General features: G+C 35.7%; 1 protein-coding gene across 1 annotated transcript in view; it reads left to right on the forward strand.

The window, feature by feature from the left end:
• LOC142977675 (uncharacterized) overlaps positions 1 to 23,112 on the forward strand; it is a 166,997-nt gene that overhangs the window by 71,130 nt on the left and 72,755 nt on the right. Inside the window, exons 20-21 of the mRNA XM_076121748.1 lie at positions 551 to 658; positions 11,340 to 11,417. Coding sequence (XP_075977863.1) covers positions 551 to 658; positions 11,340 to 11,417 — 186 coding nt within the window. The remainder of the gene's footprint in view (positions 1 to 550; positions 659 to 11,339; positions 11,418 to 23,112) is intronic.

Genomic DNA, 23,112 nt, shown 5'->3' on the forward strand with positions numbered 1-23,112 from the left:
AATAAATTACATTCTTTATAACAATCACAGAATCGACAGCTCAAATATCCGAAAAATAAAACGTTATATTCTTTGATATTTGAATATTTACTTTAGTCTGTAGGTGTCAAGTTGATGTTTTGTGATCAATGAGATTATGACTCGCTCCTTTGAACAACTTTATTTTGTACAATTTTGATCATTAAGAATCTATTGAGACGACGTCCTACGCACTTTGTTCAGACGAAAATATAATTTTCTTCTTAAAATAAAATCAATGAGCGGTGGTGCTTACAACGGCATTTTAAACGATTATTATTTAAGATCTGCTCAGCAGTAGAGTCGTGTGTTCTAGTTGCCAACTTTAATTGCCAAAGCATTGTATATGACAGAAACCAGATTACAATGGAGGTAAATAGACGATTATATAGATATGAAGAAGAACGGCTTGTACTTCTGAAATAGGCACGATATTTTATTTGCACTATTATTAGATATTTTTTGTGAAAATCAATGGTTCATGATCTATACCAGCAGTAGACTGAAATATTCTTGTTTGTGTTTGTCGCAGGTGGTGTTAGACGCTCGCAAGGTGTGTCCGCGGCGCGTGTTCGTGTACCGCGCGTCGTTGCTGCGCGCTCACATGCCCATCTACGTGATCGTTGATGCTGCTATTGCGGTTAGTAAACAAACACACTAACGGTATTTAAACAGTGGAAAGTTTTTTTTGGCTAGCATAATATAAAATTGAAATGCCTTTGTCATAAAGTTGTATAGTAAGCGAATTGTAACAAGCAGTAACTACAGTAACAAGGTTCTATTGTGCGAGTGAACTAACGACGTTCAAAGATTCTTCACTTTGAGTTATACTCGTAGTTACGCGAACAGTGACAGCACAAAGTTTATTGATATGCCTTATGAAAGGGTCTATCAATTTCTGTAGAACCAACAATATCCCTGGTAAAATATAATTAGGTAAATGTGATATAATAATAAAGACTGCAGAATGATAATAGAATCTTTGTAAAAGATTCTGTTCCACTTTGAAATTAGGAACATTAAACAAAACTGCAATGTTGACTTCTAATTTTATTAAACCCGTTATGTGTCTGTTTCTAAATAACTTGAGAGTTTCAACAGTCGGAGCGAAAGTTCAAGCGTTACAACATTCATACTACCTTCCTAACTTAGAACAACTTTCTCTATGAAAGGATTACGATACAAAACTCCTTTCATTATTAAAATCAAAGTTAGAATAACTTCGGAAGAATTAATATAAGCGATGGAGAATAATGGGGCTCGATCCCGGTATACTTATTACTTATAGAAACAATATTTAATACTGCTTGACCCACGCGGCTCGCGAACTAACTTTTAATACCCTATTTATGAAATGATGTTTAATCCTGGGCATAGAAAAAAATATATAAAAAACTATACTATAAATCATAACTGGTTCAGCTCATAGTAAGACACTATGAAAACTATCTGAATACTGACTGTAAAATCAGATCAATAGGAAAAAGCATAAACTTGGAGAAAATGTAACAAACCTCAATGCTCAAGACATTTCCTAAATGTAGTAGATATAAATCAACTAAATAATAATAGTGCAGGTTTAATTTGTCGTCCAAAGTAAGTGAACTGCATGAATATAATATAATCCAGGTCAAGAGAGTGCATCTACATAAGATCCCACATGAGTTGCGACTAAGAGTCACTTCTCTCGGAGACCTAATTATAATACGAGTCAAAATATTGTAGCACACAAGTAAGGCGACGTCGCAGGCCTAAACTAGTTACTATACCAATAAATTGTACTTTCATACTCATATTACAAATGAGAAAGTTTTTTACGTTTGGATGGATGTTTGATACACAATCATGGCGAAACCACTGATGGGATTTTGATGAAATTGGTATAATTTATAGCGTTAAAACTATTAAATATTTTTTTTACTGTGTAAAATCTTACACGCGGACAGGCGCAAGTAATATTATAAAATGCCTCGTGTGGTCAAAGTTTCATACTCGTATCACAAAAGGCTGTTGTTTAGTTTACAAACTTAAATTAATCCGCGTCCGAGACACTCCTTCGAAAAACTTGTACTGTCTTCAGAATATAAAACAGTGTTCTTTACTCCCGCCACCCGCCGTCTAGGCAGATGCGGAGCGTTTTATTAAATAATTAATTTTGATAGAAAACATTGTGAATATCAACGAGCTTGATTTGAATTTGTTAATTAAGTTATTGAAGGTGCTCAACACTCCGAAGCGTCTTTACACAAACACCTTAAAGGATTATTTTAATAACAAAGTGTGAAGTATAAATAACTAGAATATTGTTTGTGATTTCCTCGCCTCGTTCTATGTTTAAACAAGACAATAAAATAAAACATACATGGTCGAAGCGTTTATAGAGAGTGAAGCTATTGCACTATAACTTTAGCAGAATAAATTATCTTTTTTAAATAATCTCACAGTCAGATTTCTCGTGGGTACTCATCATATTTTTCATTTTATTGTTATCTATACTTAATATAATAAAGCTGAAGAGTTTGCTTGTTTGTTTGTTTGTTTGAACGCGCTAATCTTAGGAACTACTGGTCCGATTTGAAAAATTCTTTCAGTGTTAGATAGCCCATTTATCGAGGAAGGCTATAGGCTATATAACATCACGCTATGGCCGTTAGCAGCGGAGAAGCAACGAAAAATGTTACAAAAACGGGGAAAATTTTTACCCATTCTCTTAGGTGACGCAAGCGAAGTTGCGCGGGTCAGCTAGTCTGTAATAATCTTGTACTAACTCTCCATCTGGATATCACACCAGAGCGATGTAACTTGATCTTATCGATAGTTGGACATTATACAGTTGTAACTATTCCAAGTTTGTCTCAGCCGATAATGTAGATGAAAAAAGTTTCCCTAGTTAGGGGACCGTGATCAAGTTTTATTGAGAACAAGTTTGTTATTCGTCGATATACGAGTGTACTAATTGTGAGTGTTGTAATTCTTTATCTATCTACATCTGTATAGTGAGGTCGTTAGGCCTCGCGTGAACTAGTTGCTGATTACTTGCTATCGAACAACTTTTGATTGATTCGAATAATCATTGGGGATAAAAGTTTCTGTGACTTAAATAACAAGTGGAGCTCGGACATAACACACACATAACTCATGCTTATCTCTCGCTTACGACTCTAGTTTGACAATACAATCCGCTTTCACACAAACAACTCGGACTAGTAAAGTTTGTGTCTAAATCTAATTGGGAAGTTGTAACGTGTACAAGCAATTTGCAACAAAATGTCCCCCATGTGAATTTCCCGACATGAGTCACAAAATAATCGCAAAACACTTTCATCTTGACATCATCATTACCATATCAAATGTCCCAGAAACTCGTTTGGCTTTTTTCTGTGAAGAAAATAAATAAAATATACAGAAAAATTATATGCAAATATTATTTCGAACGCGCAAAAAATGTTTCATACTTTTCCTGTTAGCCGAGATTTTACCATGCCGAGACGTAGTCTTATCACCGTCGACGTTAAGGAGGTCAGGTGCCATTCAAAAGCCTAAATTAAAACATAATCTTAGAGCGCAACTAGTCTCGCCTTGCCGCTAGCTATTTCGAGGGAACCGGCAACCTACCTGCCTTTATTCAAGCTTTTCATAAAATGAACCAAGTCTAAAGTACATTTTTTTTAGAATATGGGTTTTCGTACGGTACAAATGTTATTATAACTAATGTAACTGCTCAAAATTACACAAAATATAAAAGTACACGTGTCTTTGTCGTAATTTTATAAAAATAGACATGTTTGTCGGAGAGAGTACTTGAAGGTCGCTCGCTAGGTCCCGAGCTCAGCTACACAATTAGAGCTACGTAAGTATGTACATACAATCATTAGACGTGGGAAAGGATCGCGTTTCTCGTACAACCTTGTACTTAGTTCTGAACTCGACTCACATTTGCCGGATGTTCGGCAATTTCACCGTGTTCAGCTAAAACGCGAGTAATTTATAGTTTGCAGTTAATAATCACAAAGCCTTCATTGTTTACGCGAATGGTTGTACGAGATGTTTGCGGATGTTTGCGGTGTGTTAAATGGAATGATATTCTTGGAATAGCTTTATGATAAATGCGAAATCGCATTAAAGCAATTTCACATGACAATGGCAGCTATAATACGTGTAGGCATGTTAGTGTGTCTCGTCTGCCCAGCGGCTCGTGACTAACAACCGCTTAGAGAGGAAAATCGCTACCAAAATATTTGTATCATACCCTTTTGTGAGTCGTATCGCCTTTTGATACTCGAACGCCATTCAATACATATTTCGACGACAATAATCCTTTCTAAGAAGTATCAATTTTCATTCCTCTCTCGTTTTATTTATTTTTAATGTTATATTCTTTTCTTAGGCATTAATAACGTTGTATCGACAAAATGTATTTTCTCCTCGAGTATTATGTGACTTCCTTTCTACATGAGTTGACAAAATGCGGAGATTAATTTTATTATTTGTGAATAAGTATTGACTGCTTGTATTTCATTACATTTTAATAAACATTTCCCTTACATATTTTCGGTGTTCTAAATACGCCGAAGTAAGACGACTAAATTCAAATGTTAACTCCATTACCATTAGAAGTCGGCGGTCTAAAAACCGTTATCCGTATTTCATTGATTGTCAAACGTTGCGTAATGTAAGGGCTCGTTAGAACGCCGGGTGAAGATAAAATTTGGTGTTTCCCCGCGTTCAGGTGAATAAGTGGTAGATCATGAAAATTGGAGGCTCGAGATCGACCGCAATCAGTCTTCAGAAGCCAGTGATATGTCATCATTTGGAGATCTACCTGGTGAATACATATTAGAACATTTTCCTTAGCTACTCGTGATTTTTAGCTGTCTGAACGCGAACACGACAGTTCAAAATAAAGTAACTTTGGATACAAGTAAGCTAAAGGTGGACACTAATTTCTTAACACTCCTCATAACTTTTGAAATAGGCTAGAGTATGTAATTTAACTCACCATTAAACATGTAGTACATTACAACCTACATTAGAACTAAACGTTTCAATACAACATACTAATGTCACCGCAACTGGTATAAACGTGTATTTGATGTTTATAAATGATGAGCGATGGTGGCGAGTTGACCGCCGTGCGACCACACACGCCGCAGTTTGCAATAAAACATGACATGTGTTCGCTGGTGACCTCTCGCTAGCGTTGTACCGGGAAACTAATAGCTCTATGACGTATACGATTTGTTCTACTAGTTGTAACTATTGTAAAACTACGCTAACCTTTGTGTTTCAAGTTTATACAGTGAAACTTTCAAACATAGTACGAGCATCATACATAGATCCAAAACTAGACCCTAAAACTAAAACAACTATATAAGTTCATACAATATTTTTTATTAGCTGAAAAACACTGCTGGCAGAGCTGCAAGATCCTTCATATAATAAAGATATATACAAATACCAATCAAAGCTCCACAAGTCCTAACACGCTTCAAATGTACAGTATATTTACATTTCAATATAAGCAGTCGGCTCTCATGTAATTAGATTCCGTCGTCAGGACGTTTAAGTGTGATTGATAGATTGATATCTACGTAAGTAATAACATAGGATTGATGGAGGCGCGTTCTCTTTGTAGCCGCCGACTCGATTCATCATTTACCGCGCAACACGCGCATCTCGCGCTGTTCACGGTGATCACGGCGTTCGAGGGGAGATTACCTTTGTGCTAAGTGCTATAATGAGCAAGATTTGGGATCTCATTTCGGGGAGTGCAATCGTATAACTGTTTGTTTTTATGCGTTCTAGTTATGTTTGAAAACTATGATCGCTTTTAGTCATTAAAACTTTTTTGCGTGATTATTTTGTAAACTTAAACTTCGATTAACACCAATTCTTGTAAAACACAACATAGTTAGTTGGTCATAGTTCGTCTGTTTTCACATCCATTTCCACAAATAAATTGAGGGTTATCGACGATCCTCAGCATATATTTCTTTAAAAAAATCATTGAAACGAATCAATTGAAATTGCCCATAATAAGCTTATAAAGAATATCGCTTTTTTGCTCGACATAGCACAAATATTCATTTAAAGAAGATAAACCTAGAAGCATGAAAGTAACTACCAAAAAAAATCTTCGTCCTAACATCCAAATGACAATAAAAGCAAGTGGAGCAGCCCTCGGCGCAATGGCGCAGATATTAGATACAGCGCAGTTTGATACTAAATCGTTTAGTTGACCGCCGCGCACTGCGGGACGAGAGCCTAATGGAGGCTAACGACGCGACCTATAATGTCCCGTACGAAGGCTCCACCTAACGATGATGTTGCAGCACTACATTTAAAAACGATTATGGGAACACGTGTCACCTACGTAAAGAATATTGATTCTTTAATTTTAATGAATAATTAATTCCATTGGGTGTATTTTAAAAATAGGACACTTCGTATTTTACCGTATAAATATAACCCATATTTTTGATATAACTATAAATCATATATTTGTGCCATCAAAATTATTATTGAATATTATAAAAGGATACTTTATACTTATATACTCAGGCCATAACAATAGTCATTCAATCATTATGACATTACTCTATGCCACATGCATTTGACGATAACGTAGTGTTGTGTTTTAAAGGCGTTAATGAACCAAAGAATTTTGATTTATTGATTTTGATGAATTTATTAGTACTACTAGAAAAAATATGTTCAAAAATGATTTCTAATCTGCGTTTTATTAGGTGTTTTGTGACCCAAAAATGAATGTCGATGTCGGAGGTGTCAAACTGAATCCCTCGCTGTAGCCTCGTTATATGACATGATTATCTTAACTAGGCCAAGTACCAAAATTACACTCAGTAACTGTGTGGCTTTTCATTAGAAAATCTAAATTGAAAATTTATACAATGTAAAGTAGACTTTAATTTAATGTTCTCCTATGAACAGTTAACAAAACGAAAATAAATTTAAAATAGTTTTGTAGCCTTCATAACTGTTGCTTTTCAAAACCAGTTCGTTTAACATGTAGTATAAAAAGGTAGCTTCCAACTCTCTTTATATTATAAACCAGCAACTAAATATTATAAAGCTCACGTTTCCCAGCAATTTGTAAATTAAATACTGATTGATTGTCGGCGGTTGATCCGGGGCCGCGGGGCTGCGGTCAACTAACTACCAACATGTTATTAAATCCTTATACATTTTACCGCATCAGTACATTCGCGATTATAGAGAATAATTTTCTGATATGTTTACTTTTTAAAGTATTAAAGAGCTATTTGTTATATTGATAGGAATAAATTGTTATACGTGCTTTGCGTACCTACTGCCTACTAATTCTACTCATTTTAATTTTTCAGACATTAGTATAATACTGAATTCCTATCACGGTTTTTGTACTTTTTGTATTCATGTATAAGTTAACAAGAATGTTTTGTGAATGTTTTGTTGAAGTTTATAGCTAAGAATTCGTCAAGCTTTAAGAAATAATGTAATTATTAGAAACAAACAATAACATACACTGCAGACTATAGTTACTTTCCAAACCACACTAAAATCTGTATGAATATTCAAGACCACACGTCACATAAATTTTCATTTATTAGGCTAGAAAGGTTCCCGCAAATTGTACAGAGACTTGTTCCACATATTTTGAAGCAGAAGGTAGTCTTTTTATCAAAATAAAGGTGAAACTACATTTATTTGATTATGAACACCTTCGCCCGCCACTCTGGAGGGAATCACGCCGCATACGTAATTATTCGGTAGACGGAGGTAGGTCATTGCTCCCAGGTTTTAATCTAGTTCAAAGTACAGTCGGGAAGAAAAAGTAAATTATAGGGCTGTTGATAAAAACTGTTATGTTATTTTTAATGCTTCTAAAGTAACATGAATATAGAAGCAAAGGTAAAACATACATACACACCTTTAGCAGCAAAAAACTCCCCTCCGTTAAATTTCTAACTCGGGTTATGACTATTTTTATACCTATTATTTTCACGGCAAAAGGCTAAGTAAATCATTCCCTCAGTGGCTATTTAGTTGACAGATTTGTACACCGTACATCTAAAACATAAACTATAATTACTATGAGTTGTGTTGTGACTTATTGATTGAAAAATATGACATAGTTCATTTTTCTTTCCAATACTCGAGTCGTATCACAATTTTCGTATATTCCCAACTGTACAGGCGTATTTTCGTGAAAGTTTTGCTAAAAATATCGTGGAGTTGGTTCCGTGATGCGTGATTAACGAGGAGTACGTTAAATGTAGCCAAAGTGTGTCGCAGTCAAAACACCTGCCTACTGCCTGCTACTCTTGTGTCATTTTATATTTCACATGTCGAGGTGAGTTTAAGGCGATAGTTTTAGGTCAGTGGCTTTTATAATCAGCCACGTCAAAGGCCTTCGGGCGGCTTGAACAACTTTGACACTAGGTTGACCACAATCCATATTATTATGATATAAAGAAGAAGTGACTTTAGGATACTGTGTGGAGCCTTGACTTTTGTTATACTTTTTATACCGTGATGAACGTGAAAGTCATGTTGTGTTCAGTTTGTCTGGCCGTTACGCTTACGCAATTAGTTACTAATTTGACGATTAATGTGGGTTGAAATACATTATGAGAATTTTAAAGGCTTGAGGGCAAACAAAGAAGTTCTCAAAAAAAAAAACAATTATAAGCAAGTGTAATACCAGATGAGATTCTGTACGCGAATAATGCCACGTGGATCAACTAGTTCTGTACATAAGAACTCATGTTCACTTATAATAATAAGAAACAATTCTTAACAAATAACATATCTTCAGTGTTCTTCTAGTATTTTTACTCGATGTAATTATAGTACGGAAATATTCACAAAGATTTAACGCTCGTTAAAAAGAGTTGTAGTGATCAAATTATTAGTTAGAGAACGTGCTTAAGGAGGACTCTGTCGATGTAAAGACTTTTATAGAGTCGTCTTGCTCTTCAATTACTGGCAATAGTTTGCACTTATGCTTTGTAGAATAAATCTTTAAAATAAACGTAAGAAATATTCCTCTCCCAGCAGCTACGGTTCAAGCACCTAGGCTAGCACTTGTTACTGCTATCTGTAAAGGTACTAACGTCGTAGGTGTTGAAAAACTTGTTGCGGAAAGAAGAATACTACATAGTCATTGTGTAACCTTCAATTTGCCTACAGACCTGACTATACTTTTTTGAATTGATTTTCAAATTGTACGTGTATACTGTGCTCTTTGCTATTGACCGTGTTGTATTAGCCTCTTGTCTTGGTTCAATAGTAAATCTCTTTCGTTCAAACAACGTAGCGCTATACAAGCACCGTGGTTATAATCATTATCATAACACAAGTTTGTTACGTTGTTCCTCATTAAACACAAGCGTTATTACCTATAACCGTTTTCATTATAGCTTATACCGCAGTTAAACAGATTGTGTGAGCTCTTCTCACTTGTTCCTGAAGATTGCTAAACATCATTACTTTAAATTGGAGATGTTTTCATCTATCCTTATTTCCATACTGCTATATTAATAATACTTGTCTGCACCAATGCTTGTCCTTATTTTCCCATCAAAACAGCTGAACTGATTTTGAAAGATTATATGCAGGGTGATAGGTAATAATCTCAGCAATGAGATAAGATACTCTTTTTAATGATTGCTTTTGTTCTTTCATGTTCAAGTTCAAGTTCAAGTTAACTTCATGATTATTTTATTTAAAAAATTCTTTCGTTGATACGAGAAATGAGCTGGTCATCGAACAAATTCAACTACATAGAGCATGTCTGTTAATGTTTAAAAATGTTTTCATAAGAAATGTCGGGTACTGTAAAAAAAATAACGAACACCATGGAATCTTAAAGAACGAGATAAAATTACTGGCAGCAATTTTTTCACTGCTCGCCTCGGATATCTTCCCATAATGAGAGTCGGCACGAATCTTCTTCCGTAATGAGGGGGGGAGAGAGGGGTGAAGTAACCATAACAGTTGATATTATATCTACAATGAGTATTTTAATGATTTTTCATTGTGAGCCCTATACTAATTGCATTTTCGTCAAGCTAAATTGCACAAACGCTTGTGTTAAGATAAGAGTAGAGAGTTTGTTCATATTATGCTGTAGCTGGCAATCAATTTCTCAACATGTCAATCATTCGTCCAATCTCCTGTTGCGCTACCTCAGTTAAAGTATTTTAAATATTAAAGAAGTCAGGAAAATTTCAATTATATTACTCGAGAACAAATAATTTCACGTCATAAATTTTCACCTTATATTCAATTTGAGTTTTGACATCGGTAATGCTGGTGTCTCAAGATATTTTTAGCTGTTCAATATACAACGAGGAAACTCAATAACTCCATGAAATCTAATCCCCTCTTCCACAAAAGTGCGTGCGTGAGTAAACGTGTGTAGTGTGTGTAGTGTGTGTAGTGTGTGTAGTGGCGGACGAGTGTTTAGGGTTACGGATTAGTTTGTACGTTCAAGTAGCGCCGGGTCCGAGCTGCTGACGCAGGAAACCCACCATACATACCTAATACTACTTTACTGTGTATTGATCAGCAAATCACTGAGCTAATCAAAGTGTTTTTGCATTCGCAGTTCAGTGTGAACTGTAGTGCGATTGTAAAAATTGTAAAATTGCGCTTTTAGTCTCGATCTAAATTTGTTTCAATTGGTGACTGATCTCTGAATGTGTTAAACAATGAAGGTGCTCAATTAGCCTGTTTTGTTTTATTAATAAAGAACTATTTATTAAGTACAGTCATTTAGGTACTTGCATTTAAGCAACACTTTATATTTTTATTCGCAAAGTAAGTTTTAAAATATCGAACCGCGCATTTTTTTTTCCTGTTTGCTGTAAATTACAAAAATAAAAATTACGAACGCAGTCCGAGCAATTCCAACAAATATTTATGGATCACATAAATATTAAGGCCCGTGGGTCCGTGACTTAATATGACGTTGTGACCACCTGTACCTCTAACGAAACACCCAAGTTGTATTTTTTCGTGAAATAACGATAATTTCCCATTATCTTTAAAGTGCTTCATAATTTTAACCCTTTAATCTTCTTATTTAGTATAATTTTATGTTGTTTCTTCCTTAAAGAGAGTTTTTGATAAAAGATTTCAACCGTTCAATTACGCTTTGCTGGTTTTTAATTTGTTGCAATTATGGTCCGACAAGCTACGAAAATAATATTTGTATTTCTTTTTAAAAATATTATGTTTACATTTTATGAGTTTGGAAGGCAGCTTATTTTATTGATGTTATGAATTTTGTTTAGATGATTTCGTTTTGTTTACAGGGTGTGGAGATATCGTGTCAAGTACCAATCGGCGGTGATGTTGACACTAACGAGTTTGTCATCATGCGGAGGACGCAGGTTCGATATTGTTATAATATTATTATTAGGCAAATTATCAAATTATGATATTTGTGCAGAGGTTTGGGTAACCCTGTGTACAAATATCATGGCTAATATATTCAAACGATTCAATTCATCAGCGTGTAGGTGGCGCACTTGGTAATGTAACTTTATACTAAGCTTGATTTCCTTGAAAGAAAGTTAACCTTTTTCCTATATTACTGTAGTATAAATTAAAGGCGACTTTGTAAAAAAAACTAAGTATAAAGTAAACGTACTTAAACAACTTTATGAATATATAAAAAATCTCTGAAGCAACTAAAAATATCTCCTAGAATATTCTGCTTGCCTGGTACCTCGCAATTTGAATCAAGCTCCGTAATACACCTGCTAACAAAGTTGCGAGATTAAAACCGTCCGAGATGAGAGTCTGTATCATTAAGCGTTATCATCTGTGACCAGTGGTAGTGGGTTCGAGCCCGGGTTGTAATTATTAGCCGTTCATGGAAGTGCGCCGGTCGGTGGCTGACCAAAAGTGGCCGTTCAAAGTAGCCTAGCTGAGCTATTTCGGAGTGATGTTGGGAATATTTTACGAGAAAAGCATTTTTCCTTTTTTGGTTCCATTTTCGGTGTATATTGAAATATATTGAAAGCGTGTAATAAGTAAGCGAGCAACCAAATTTTACCCGTATTTAAGGTGGTGTGGGATCGTCACTAAACTTTAGGCTCTTAAGTCTTAATCATAATCTCGCTCTAACTATTTGTAATTATATATTACGTTCTTCTTTGTTTTCATATTAAGATTCAGAGAGTCTCTAAACAGTTGCTAAGTGAAACTGAGATCAAACGATATTCAATTGCCCACATTTGATTTTATGGCCTTGAACAAGTAGGTACAGAATAATTCAGGTCGAGTTTACTCGGCCGGTAGCAACAAAACCTACGCAGTCGGTAATCAGGTAATAAAATACTTGGAGCTGTCTATCCACCATTAATCTGGGAAAAGGTCGTCTAAATATCGTAATTACGGTTCGTTACCGCAGGGTCAGATGTTCCAAATATCTACTGAAGCGGCTCACCATAAAAATATTTGTCGTTCAAAGGCTCGAATATTTTCTAACAAATACTGAAGGTATTTTCGCTCTTGTGCGGGTATTTATTGCTGTAGCACACCACAGGTATACGTGAATAAAGTTGGAAAGTAAATGAACTGGCGCGGTACAATGGCAGCTAGAGAGCGGTGAGACTATTGTGCTAGGTTATTTTCTGAAGCGTTCTGAATTGGTAGTTAGCCTACAAAATGGTACTTGGTGGTACTGCCCATTGAAGTGAAAGGAGAATTCGATTCGTTTTCTCGTTTGAATATATTACGGTACACATTCGTAAATACCTTGTGTGGTGCGATAAAACCTTTAAAAGGTGAAAATACTTCAACATATACGGTCGTTAACCACTTAATGGCACAGGTGAAGTGGGTTCGATTTAGCGCGGTGACAAAATGCCCGTTTAACTTTAAATAATCGCTTTACGATGTAACAGGGCCGTTAAAAGTTGGGACTTTTTTATACTTTATTATATGGTGATAATGTTTGAGGTTGTATGACCACGGGGTGCACGCGGGGTGGTAGCGGGGTGTTCGCGGGTGGTACGCAGGGGGCGGCTATTTAAAAGGATTTGCGCTGATAAGCTGGTAATGGGCACTTATTGGAGATACAGGCTGATTTATGAGCGGGTAGCGGCGCTTTCTTTTGTTGTGCTATTTATTGACACTGGATATTTATTCATGCTGACCCGCCTTTTGTGGAAGTAGCTAGTTTATTACTAATGTTGTTGTACGGGTAGATAAATGAGGTTTACGGTCTTAGACTATTTCTTGCTGATCGATAAACGAAATACTTTTAGGTATTTAATCTGTGTACTTATATAGAATTGTTATAAAATAATGTGATTCCTAGTAATACAGACACAACAATTGTGATCACCACTAAGATGATCGCGTCTTAAACTATTAAGCTTGTATTAGCTTCGTCCAAATGACAAGCACTCAACGTGCTTATTCCAAATGTTCGCTTAATATGGGAATGATGTTCAAGAGTCTTCATATATATTAAGTACTCGAGCGTCATGTGTTCGCTGTACTAGCGCGTTCACCTTCACCTTGTAATTTGGCAGGTAACCCGTGTCAAAGGAGGCCGCGTATAACCAAACATGTAATTTAAATCTTAAATTCTTCTCCCCTTTATAAAACAAAAAGGCTTTCGCTAAAAACAAAAGCAATTACGTACTTTTCACATGAGGAGGTCGGCGTGTGCCGGAGTGTGGTGGAGTGTGCCGGAGTGTGCCGGAGTGTGCCCGAAACAGCAACAAAAACGAATTTAATCAGTTCTTAATGGGAGGAGTTGGAAAAAAGTAAATTTCCGCTTCCCTCCTTCACGAGTCCCAGGATAAAAGGGAATTAGTAGAGGACGCTTGTGAAAAGAAAATTGTTTACAATTGTCGAGACTTCAACTGCAGGGTGTTGCAAATTGTAAGGGAATGAAACTTTCCTATTACGCAAATAGTGCGAGATATAGATCTTTTGCGGTAAACGTGTTTTTCCTCGTTTGTTTTGTGAATAGATGTCGTATCTGTTTTGTTGCATTTGTATGCATACTCAATGAGGCAAGGATCTGTGCTACTTACTGTCCCCAAATGATAACTAGAGTTTTAAAACAGAGCTGTTGATACTTAATGTAAAAATAACCACTTTCAGAAACTTATGAAAAACATACACACGACACGTGGTCCTATTTCACGTACTTACCTGAAATGTGTTGAAACACCGCTCTATATCTATCTTCCCAAACTTCTTACTTTCATAAGTAAACTACTTAAAATGTAACGCGAACAAACACTGAACTAAATCCAAGTATATTTAACGTGTAGTTTCACGTGTAAACACACTGTACAAGTGAACTTGTAACAAGTTAATCTATTTCCATACAAGTTGGTCGCCAACGCGGTCGCTCCTCGGTCGGCGCTCGGTCGGCTACAGGAGGTACGAAGTATCGACACGATATCCGAGCAACTAGTTCTATATTGAGGACAATATTTATTAGAGAATGCGATTGTGACAGAATTTCGAGCTATAAAGCATTATAGTACTTATCAACATGTTCCTTTTTGTTTTTTATTTCGTACTTACATTTTGTTTGAAACTGAAACGTGATCACTGAAGCCGTATGAAATAAGGAGACCCATTGAGTGGGTGTTCTATAAATATAATGTACTAATACTTCGACGACCTCAAAATTTAATTGAACCAGTGATCTATATTTCTTGATCATGGGTGAAAGCGGTGCTCACCACCCACGTTTATTGTGAGGGCACTTAAGTAGATGTCTATGTATCCGACACCGTTATGATCGAGAGTTCAAAACTTACTTGTAAAAGCTTATTATAAGATGACTTAAAACTGAAAGAAATGTTTTGGGCAAATATTTAAATATTAAGTGTAAATACATGCATATATACTTGCATAAAATCACGCCTGCTTACCACAGGGGTAGGCAGAGACTAAAGACCACCACTTATACATTTTGTTAATATAATTATTTTAGTAATATTCTCGCTTCTGTTTGAGAGTTCACATCAACTGCTCTAATGTGTAACGCCACTGCAGTTCAGAAACTCGCTGCAAGTGCAGTGTAGCGCAGTACTGCGGTCGTGTCGCATTACTTCGCCGTTTACATTCTTTCAGCTCGGTTTTAATTATCTTATACTACTTGCATTTCTTAAGACTACAGTTTTAATTGTCTTGGTGTTCATTATAAGTTTGTTTAATTAGATCCAGGAATTATATGCCTTTGTATTCATTTTGTGTATTATTAAAAGATATTTTATTATGATCATTTTCGACACTGCCTTATATGATCCAGCCAGAATGACAAAATTACACTCAAAAATTATTAGTTTTGAGAGTTTAATAGATTTTAGTGTAAAAACCAATTGTTTTTCATCAGGCAATGGGTTTCCCTACATACAAAAACAAAAATGAAACTGCGATCAATATGGAACGTCCGAAAACACTGTTATTTTTAACTAAAACGCAAATTCCCAGAAAATTATCCATGACCTAAATAAAAAGGCTTCCGCGTAATACAATTTTTTACGATATTTTAAAACAAAGCCGGCTATTGAACTATAAACGTAATATTCTTGGTAAATATATTATGTATGTCGTAAATGAAAGGTTAATGCGTAAAACATGAGCGGCTTTAAATATTAATATACCGTGAGCCGCGCGGCGAGGTGAGGAGCTCCACAGAATGTACGCGCTATTATATACTACCTCTAGTACAAGCAGGTGCTTTACGACGCCGCTGACGTTATAACATGTATTACTTTGTTCATAAACTACACTTTTATGTACTTTAGCTTATTAATCCATACTTCTACACTTTTATTATAGATACGAGAGGCTTTCGTTGTTTATATGTTACGATCTCACGGTTAAACCACTGAATAGATATCTATAAAGGATTCAGTGAAAAATCTGAAAATATAATTTAAGTGGATCTTTTAGTTTAAGTTACGTTTCTTGGTCGGCTCTATTTTATTCGAATTTCCAAGAAGTAGCCCCTTTTAAATTTAGATCGTAAGCTTTTAACAATTTTCATATTAAATTTAATCAAAATCAGTTCACTGGTTTAGGAATGAAAGCGTAAGACATGGAAAAACTTTCACGCGTATAACATTAAGTATGGAAGTATGGATATACAAGTATCCCCAAATCGTACAACAAAAGTGTGAAGTCAGTTCTCGACGGAGTTGTTCACTTCACTTACTCGTAAGTTCAGTGACACACAAAACTTGCCGCCACTCACCGACTAGTAACTGTACACTGAGACATGAGACGTCTCGGAAACTATGACAGTTCGCAGTTCGCAACTAAAGTGGTAAAAGGCGCATTTTGAGAAATCCACTTATCGTGAATATACACAGAATATTATACGCCTTCTTAGTTTGCGTGTGTGTGCAAACAATAAAAAATAAATCTATATTTTAATTATTTCTATGGCCAGAATAAGAATTGTGTTCGTTTTGAATGATATAATCAAAAATATTCCAAAGGGTAAAAAAAAATGTTTAATAATACTGCACTGTTTTAGTAAATATAGTATGTATGTAAGACCCATTCTGTTAGCGTCAGTTCAAGAGCATTTTCACAATGAAATGCCCGCGGTATGTTCGTGCGACACTTTGTTTCTTCCATTTCTCCACTTCGCTTACGAGCGCGAGGATTTCACATTTAAGACGATTTTACACGAAAACAGTTTATCAACGCAAATATCCAATGAATATGTACGAGTGTGTATTATTTTTATATTTACAAACTTAAACTTAAACTTACAATATTAAATATATTGTAGGAGTTTGTAAATAAAAAAAATATTATCAATGCAAGAGATTGGATCTCTGGGTGTTTGTTTTTTAGTCACGCTCAAACTAGTAATCGTACAAGTAATATTAAACATGTTTGTTGTAAACGGTTCTTTAGATCGGGAGAATATCTGCAAATGTTATCGCAGATATCTTCTCGACGTACTTGAACGAGAGCCATCTTACTTTTCACAACTGTCTTCATAATCAAAGCGTTTTATTTCTTCCTCGTTCAATTTAAATAACCTTTTTTCCCTTTTAAAATAATAGTGTTTTTATAGGTTCTGTCTCTTATTACGAACGGTTTTAAATCGGCTTTGATCGGATTTCAAGCGAAACGAGTTGTGACGAAAAAATAAATATTGTTTCAAGAATGTTTTAAGGGTTCGGGTGGAAGAATAACTTAGCATTTATCAAAGGCTTATCGTGTCGGAGCACCCGGCTCAGGTCTGAAAAACCTGGATTAGTTAGTGTACCTAGGACGTTACGATGCCCGTGTAATGTTGTTTCCAGTACTAATATTTTTAGACGCTACTCGTCGTATGTATTCACCCTACGCCACTCTTCCACTCATTACTCGTTTCTGCATACATAGACTCAAGCATAATGCATGTCTTGTCTATTCATCAGAATTTTTCTTTAAATATTCACTATTTTGATCGCAGAAATACATCGACTTTTGTTCGTCCATCAGTATATTAAATAGAACTTGGCACGTCAGCACTGTGGAAATAGCTACAATTAAGTAGAAACACAGATAACACAAACATTCAGAAACTACAAGTCGTATTAATTGAGTGGTCTCAGTGCTATTATTCACTCCATTAAACTGAAACTTTGCAAATGGAGAGTGTCTGCCCCCACCTTTATCTAAGTAATTAATATAGCTCGTAGCCTCGCGGCGGACGAGTCGATGTGCTACGAAGATCGGCTATGATGCTACGAGTGCTACGAGATTATCGTAGCCCAGGAACTCGTAGCAAATGAATCAATTCCTTATCCATTTCTGAATTAGTTCTCCGTGAAATGAATTGTTTGATGTCAGATAGTACAACTCTATGGTTTAGGTGATTTATTTCATATTCTCTTTGTTGGTTAAGTGATTAGGAAACAAAGTGTCATATATCATGTCGGGTGACATTGTGACAAAATATTTGTTCGAAGTGGACACAGACATGCATAAAAAACTTCTATTTTTTTTAAACCACTCAATTAGGGAGATTGGACATTTTTATGTTTGGGTTTGTTCGTATGAGCTAAGTTATTATTCGTCAACATTTTTTGATATCACAACAATCACATTTGAGATAACATTTACCAACTTTGCAACTTGCACTCAGTAATATAAACAAAAACACTGATATCAACAAACAAACAGTAAATACATCAAACATTATAAGTATATGATCCGTCACGTCTCTCTCACAATGATCGGAGCGATAGATTGATGGCCACACGTAACGCATTACTGGCGATTCATCATAATACACTCACGACGCCACCGCGGAGGACTCTTCCTTCAGTTACCTTTGTTTATATGACTGTTGCTTTTAGCCCCGGGTTCATAACATCTTAATACGTGTTGTTTAGCTTATTATATGATTTTGCAGTTGTTTTTTTATACACTTGCTGTAAATTTTAGCAGATAGGTTAATGACGCTTATTCATAGATTTTCTTTAGATATTCTTTTTAGAGTCACATTTAGTATCCCAAAAGCTTAGACCTAGGTCCATAAACCCAGGTACATTAGACTGCATCATATAACTATTACCGTAAGCAAAACACTGCACAAAATTGTATGACAGGGCTTTTCTTTTTTCCCGAATCAATGCCTTCAGATATATCTATCTCTTTCTCACAGCCAATAAATAAATAGCCTATTCATCACAAGGCTCTCACAACGTTCCTTTGATACCTCGTTCAGTGTTATTTGTGTGCCCAATTACACGGGAACAAAAAGTGCGGGCACATCGTCACATGAGATATATTATGGGGACCGACGCCAGAGGTGGGGGGCAGATGGGGAGGAGGGGAGGGGGTCAATGTGTCATCGGGCTGGACGTTTTCCTTGACTTTATTTTGAAGGATTACGTTTGTTCATCTGATGATAACTATTATGGACCAATAGCATTTCCCCGAGTGATATTAAGGATCAAACCTGTGACCTCATAATCAGCAGTCGCATCTACCGTCAAAACAATAAAAGCAGTCCAGTTCCTAAAACCTCAATAACTGTTAGCCTAATTGACAATCACTAGGTGGGACCTACTTTCAACCGTGCCGTCCAAATCACAGATACGCTCAGCCAAAGTACTAATTCCATTTATAGAATGTGTGCACTAATGCTTTTATCTTTAACCGACCAATGACCACAACTTGCCATAACCATATTCACTTAATTAAAACATGTGTTGGTATCTCTTCACTGCAAGACGCAAACCAAGTTTTGATATTAAGTGCATAACTTGAGCATTCACGCAGTTTGTATAACTACTGTTCCTGACATTTATTGTTATAGTTGCTATAACAAACCGAGTTTACGGAATGGAACGTATACGGAACCAAAGGTCATTTACAACGAGAGATTATGAGGTCATGTCCCGTTATACAGTTAAAATTAATGCATTATTTCAACGCTAGTGTAGTTATACGAACAAAGAAATGTTGAGTTAAAATTTATTATGCGGCAATTTGTAAAAACATAAGGCTATTATCACCGCTACCTTCAATCGATGGCATTGATTTACGATTGATTGACAAACTTTTTATCGAATTACTAACTAATTCTACCGTCAATCATTGGTGTGGTAACACCCTGTTGATCGAAAAATAAGCCTGCTATATTTATAGAGACTTATTTGGGACTAAAATAACTAAATACTGCGATCTAATAGAACACAAACGTTTTAATACACTCTGTCCACTGTCCACGAAAAACAATACCCGACTGTGCCAAAAACCTTTCGTTACGTAAAGCACTCGAGTTCTCCAATGTTATTCAGATCCAATGTTATATTTTTATAAAGAAAAACACAGCGAATGTAGCGAGGTCCATTGAGAAAGGAAAACAAACCAATTGTTACAATACATCGTATAAACAATGTGGAAGCACTTCATCGAGTAAACTGTCCCGGTGAAGGACGCTCTCCAACTCACTGCCACACACATGGATATCGAGAAAGCTAGATACCGTACACCTAAAAACATAGCGGGCTCTTACTTTCCTACTCTACTCGTTTATTTTATACTAGCTGACCCGCGCAACTTCGCTTGCGTCATATAAGAGAATCATAATTTTCTCCGTTTTTGTAACATTTTTCACTGGTACTCTGCTCCTATTGGTCGTAGCGTGATGATATAGTAGTTCCCGAGATTAGCGCGTTCAAACAAACAAACAAACAAACTCTTCAGCTTTATAATATTAGTAGGTGTAGATTGTAACAAAATACGACGAACGCATTTGCAAAACGACCTATCTTACTCGCGTACTATGTAGCAATCTTCGAGAAATGGGATAGAAACAATAATCTTCCTATATGTCGTGTGAAGCTATTTCCCATGAGACAGTTTTTCGCTTTCATCAATTACGATGCGTTAAAACTACTTTTTAACGTCATTAGTGGTACGTTCGGTTTTAAGTCAACTTGTGCTATCTAGTTTAATCTTTATCCGTGGCGTTTCCCTTTAAGCGGTCGCTCCTACAAAAATACCTACAACATCCTAATTGAGAGAATTTCCCGAATGTTTCTGCGAAACCTTTTACAAAATACTAAACAAACTTGTTATGAAACTTTTGTTTTAAAGTTGAACCCACAATAGCCTTCTTAATGTAACACATGTGTAGATGATTCTAACCGTATGTTGTTTAATTTTATGTAAACTTCATCTATTTTTAACTGGTTTACTCAAAAACTGCTGAACGCATTTAAAAAGTAATGACATAGATAAACAGCCACATTATATCTGCATAAAATGAAGTAGTTTATAGCACGAGATCGCGGAAAATCTTTCTCTTCAACGGAAGTCTCGAGGAAAGTTTGTTACATAACGATACACTTTTCGCTTCTAGCTTTTATTCTTAAAGGCACTATAACATTGTTAAGTTACTGCTAAAATATTCTGTCCCTTTTATGTAATGAGAGAAAGACTAAAGAATGAAGGAAACAAAACAACTTCATACATTTTATGAGTTAATTTTCTCGTGTATATTGTACGTGACATGACCATATGTGTCGTTATTGCTATAACCCCGTACAGTTTCAACTCTGAACTCAGTAACGAACACATGCACTCTCAGTTTGCCGGAGCCTCTTTAAACGAGGGTTAATTAAAAACTAACAACAGGTGTGCCGCTACCTTCCGCAATCGTGTTTATTTCTACATCTACATTGTACTGTCGGAGAGGAAATTATCAACGCAAACGTTTTAAATTTTGCCACAACATATCTTAATTTACCAAAAAGAAATTGTTAGTGTTCAAATACTTTTTTTCTTTTATTTTAGTTCACTAAATTAGTCATTACAGCAACTAAAAATAAATTTCATAGGTGTGTGTCAAGTGCAACAATAATTATTTTTTTTAATAAGTCATTAAGGAAATACGACGCTTTTTGTCAATATAAGATGCTGATTAAATAATAAACTATTGCATTTAAGACATAGAAATTTATTAATACGTCTTCTGTTGGTAACCGTACGTTCAGTTCACGCTTGAGTGAGTTCTATACGACAACAGATTGGTGTGTGGTACGCGGGACTATTACTGATCGTGGTACGAGGGCCTAGCAGACGATTTGTAACGCTGCGTGTCGCGCGCTCCCGGGATTAGGATTAACGCTCCCGAACACTGCCGCTGCTACCATGTGCTCTATACGACGCCGGACATTATCCGATAATTCGAATTCAATGCGCTTCCTCCACGCTTCCTATAAATCAATCTCCGAAATACGGCAATGTACTGCAAAATGTTTGCGCAGTAAAGTAATCCGTTTGAAATGACATGTCGTAGTGAGGAGTGCTTATTCAACTTACCGCTGCGTTAAGAGATTATCGTCGCCAGGGCCGATCAACATTTTAGCCAAATGAGATTATCAACTCAAACACATTTCAATTAGTGAAACTTGTTCATCAGTGACCCGCCTCAATGTGACTCAATGTTGAGAACTTCAGAGACGTGCAACTTACGATCTTCATTTAAGTTTTCCAATTATCGCATTGCTGTGCAACGACGCAGTACAAATATTAAACATTAACTTTGTACGTGACTTTACAGATTAGCATTTTCTTAAAGTGCGAAACTTTCTACCTATTTACCACCAATCATTTTTTATTTTAGTATTGCATTTTACCGCTTAGCTAGATAATAATGTACAAAGTTACATTATTATTCTAATACCTACATATTAGTATGGATGAAAGAGTTGGTACAAAATTGGCCGTGTTGTTATTTATTTGAACCTCTTTTCTATTAACATAGCAGTATTTTTTGTGAAACTGTAGTCCGTCTCGCATACAGTTTCTAATGAATAATAGCTCATACATAAAAAGTAGACTAAACCGCTACTAGAGGAACTCGATAATATATATTTTCGCATAGTTCTTGAATTACCTCTTCTACGAAGGGTAATTTGTTTATTGATGTATACTATTAGACGGTTTTTAACCAAACCAAATTATTACTTTTTAATCGAAGAGTGTTTTTATACTATACCCTACTAATATAAACACATTTATAAGATTGTGAGAATGATGAAATCTGTGATATTATTTACTGTTTCACGCAACTACAGCTAATATATCATATCTTGAAGAAATGTTAAAGAAAACATTGATTAAACTCAATACATGAGAATGGCATTAAACTAAAATTTACAAATCGGGGACTAAACTTCAAAGGTCAGCTAGTTTATTGTCATTCAGTTTTGATTTATTATTAGTTCATCATAAATTATGTGACTAACTCGCGTTCGCAATAACTCATGCTTCGAGTTTGAAACGACACTTAGTAGTATTACAATAAATTACATTTAAGAGACGCTGGTTGTTTTTTAAAACGTGAACATTGTCGCTGCGTGGAGAGAGAGAGACAGAGAGAGCTCGTGCAAATTGACGAGCTGCGCTTTGAATTTTAATTTGACAAGATTAGAAAAAATATAAAAATAAAATTCATTTATAAAAGTCGGAGGGCTCTTTGGAGTCTCCACAATGTGTTCACTCCCTTTTTAAGCCGTCATTTCAGAATAAGCCTTATTTTTTGTCAACTCTTAAGTGCCTCATCCCTTCGGTACCGTA

Source organism: Anticarsia gemmatalis, chromosome 13 (genome assembly GCF_050436995.1).
Source record: "Anticarsia gemmatalis isolate Benzon Research Colony breed Stoneville strain chromosome 13, ilAntGemm2 primary, whole genome shotgun sequence".
NCBI lineage: Eukaryota > Metazoa > Arthropoda > Insecta > Lepidoptera > Erebidae > Anticarsia > Anticarsia gemmatalis.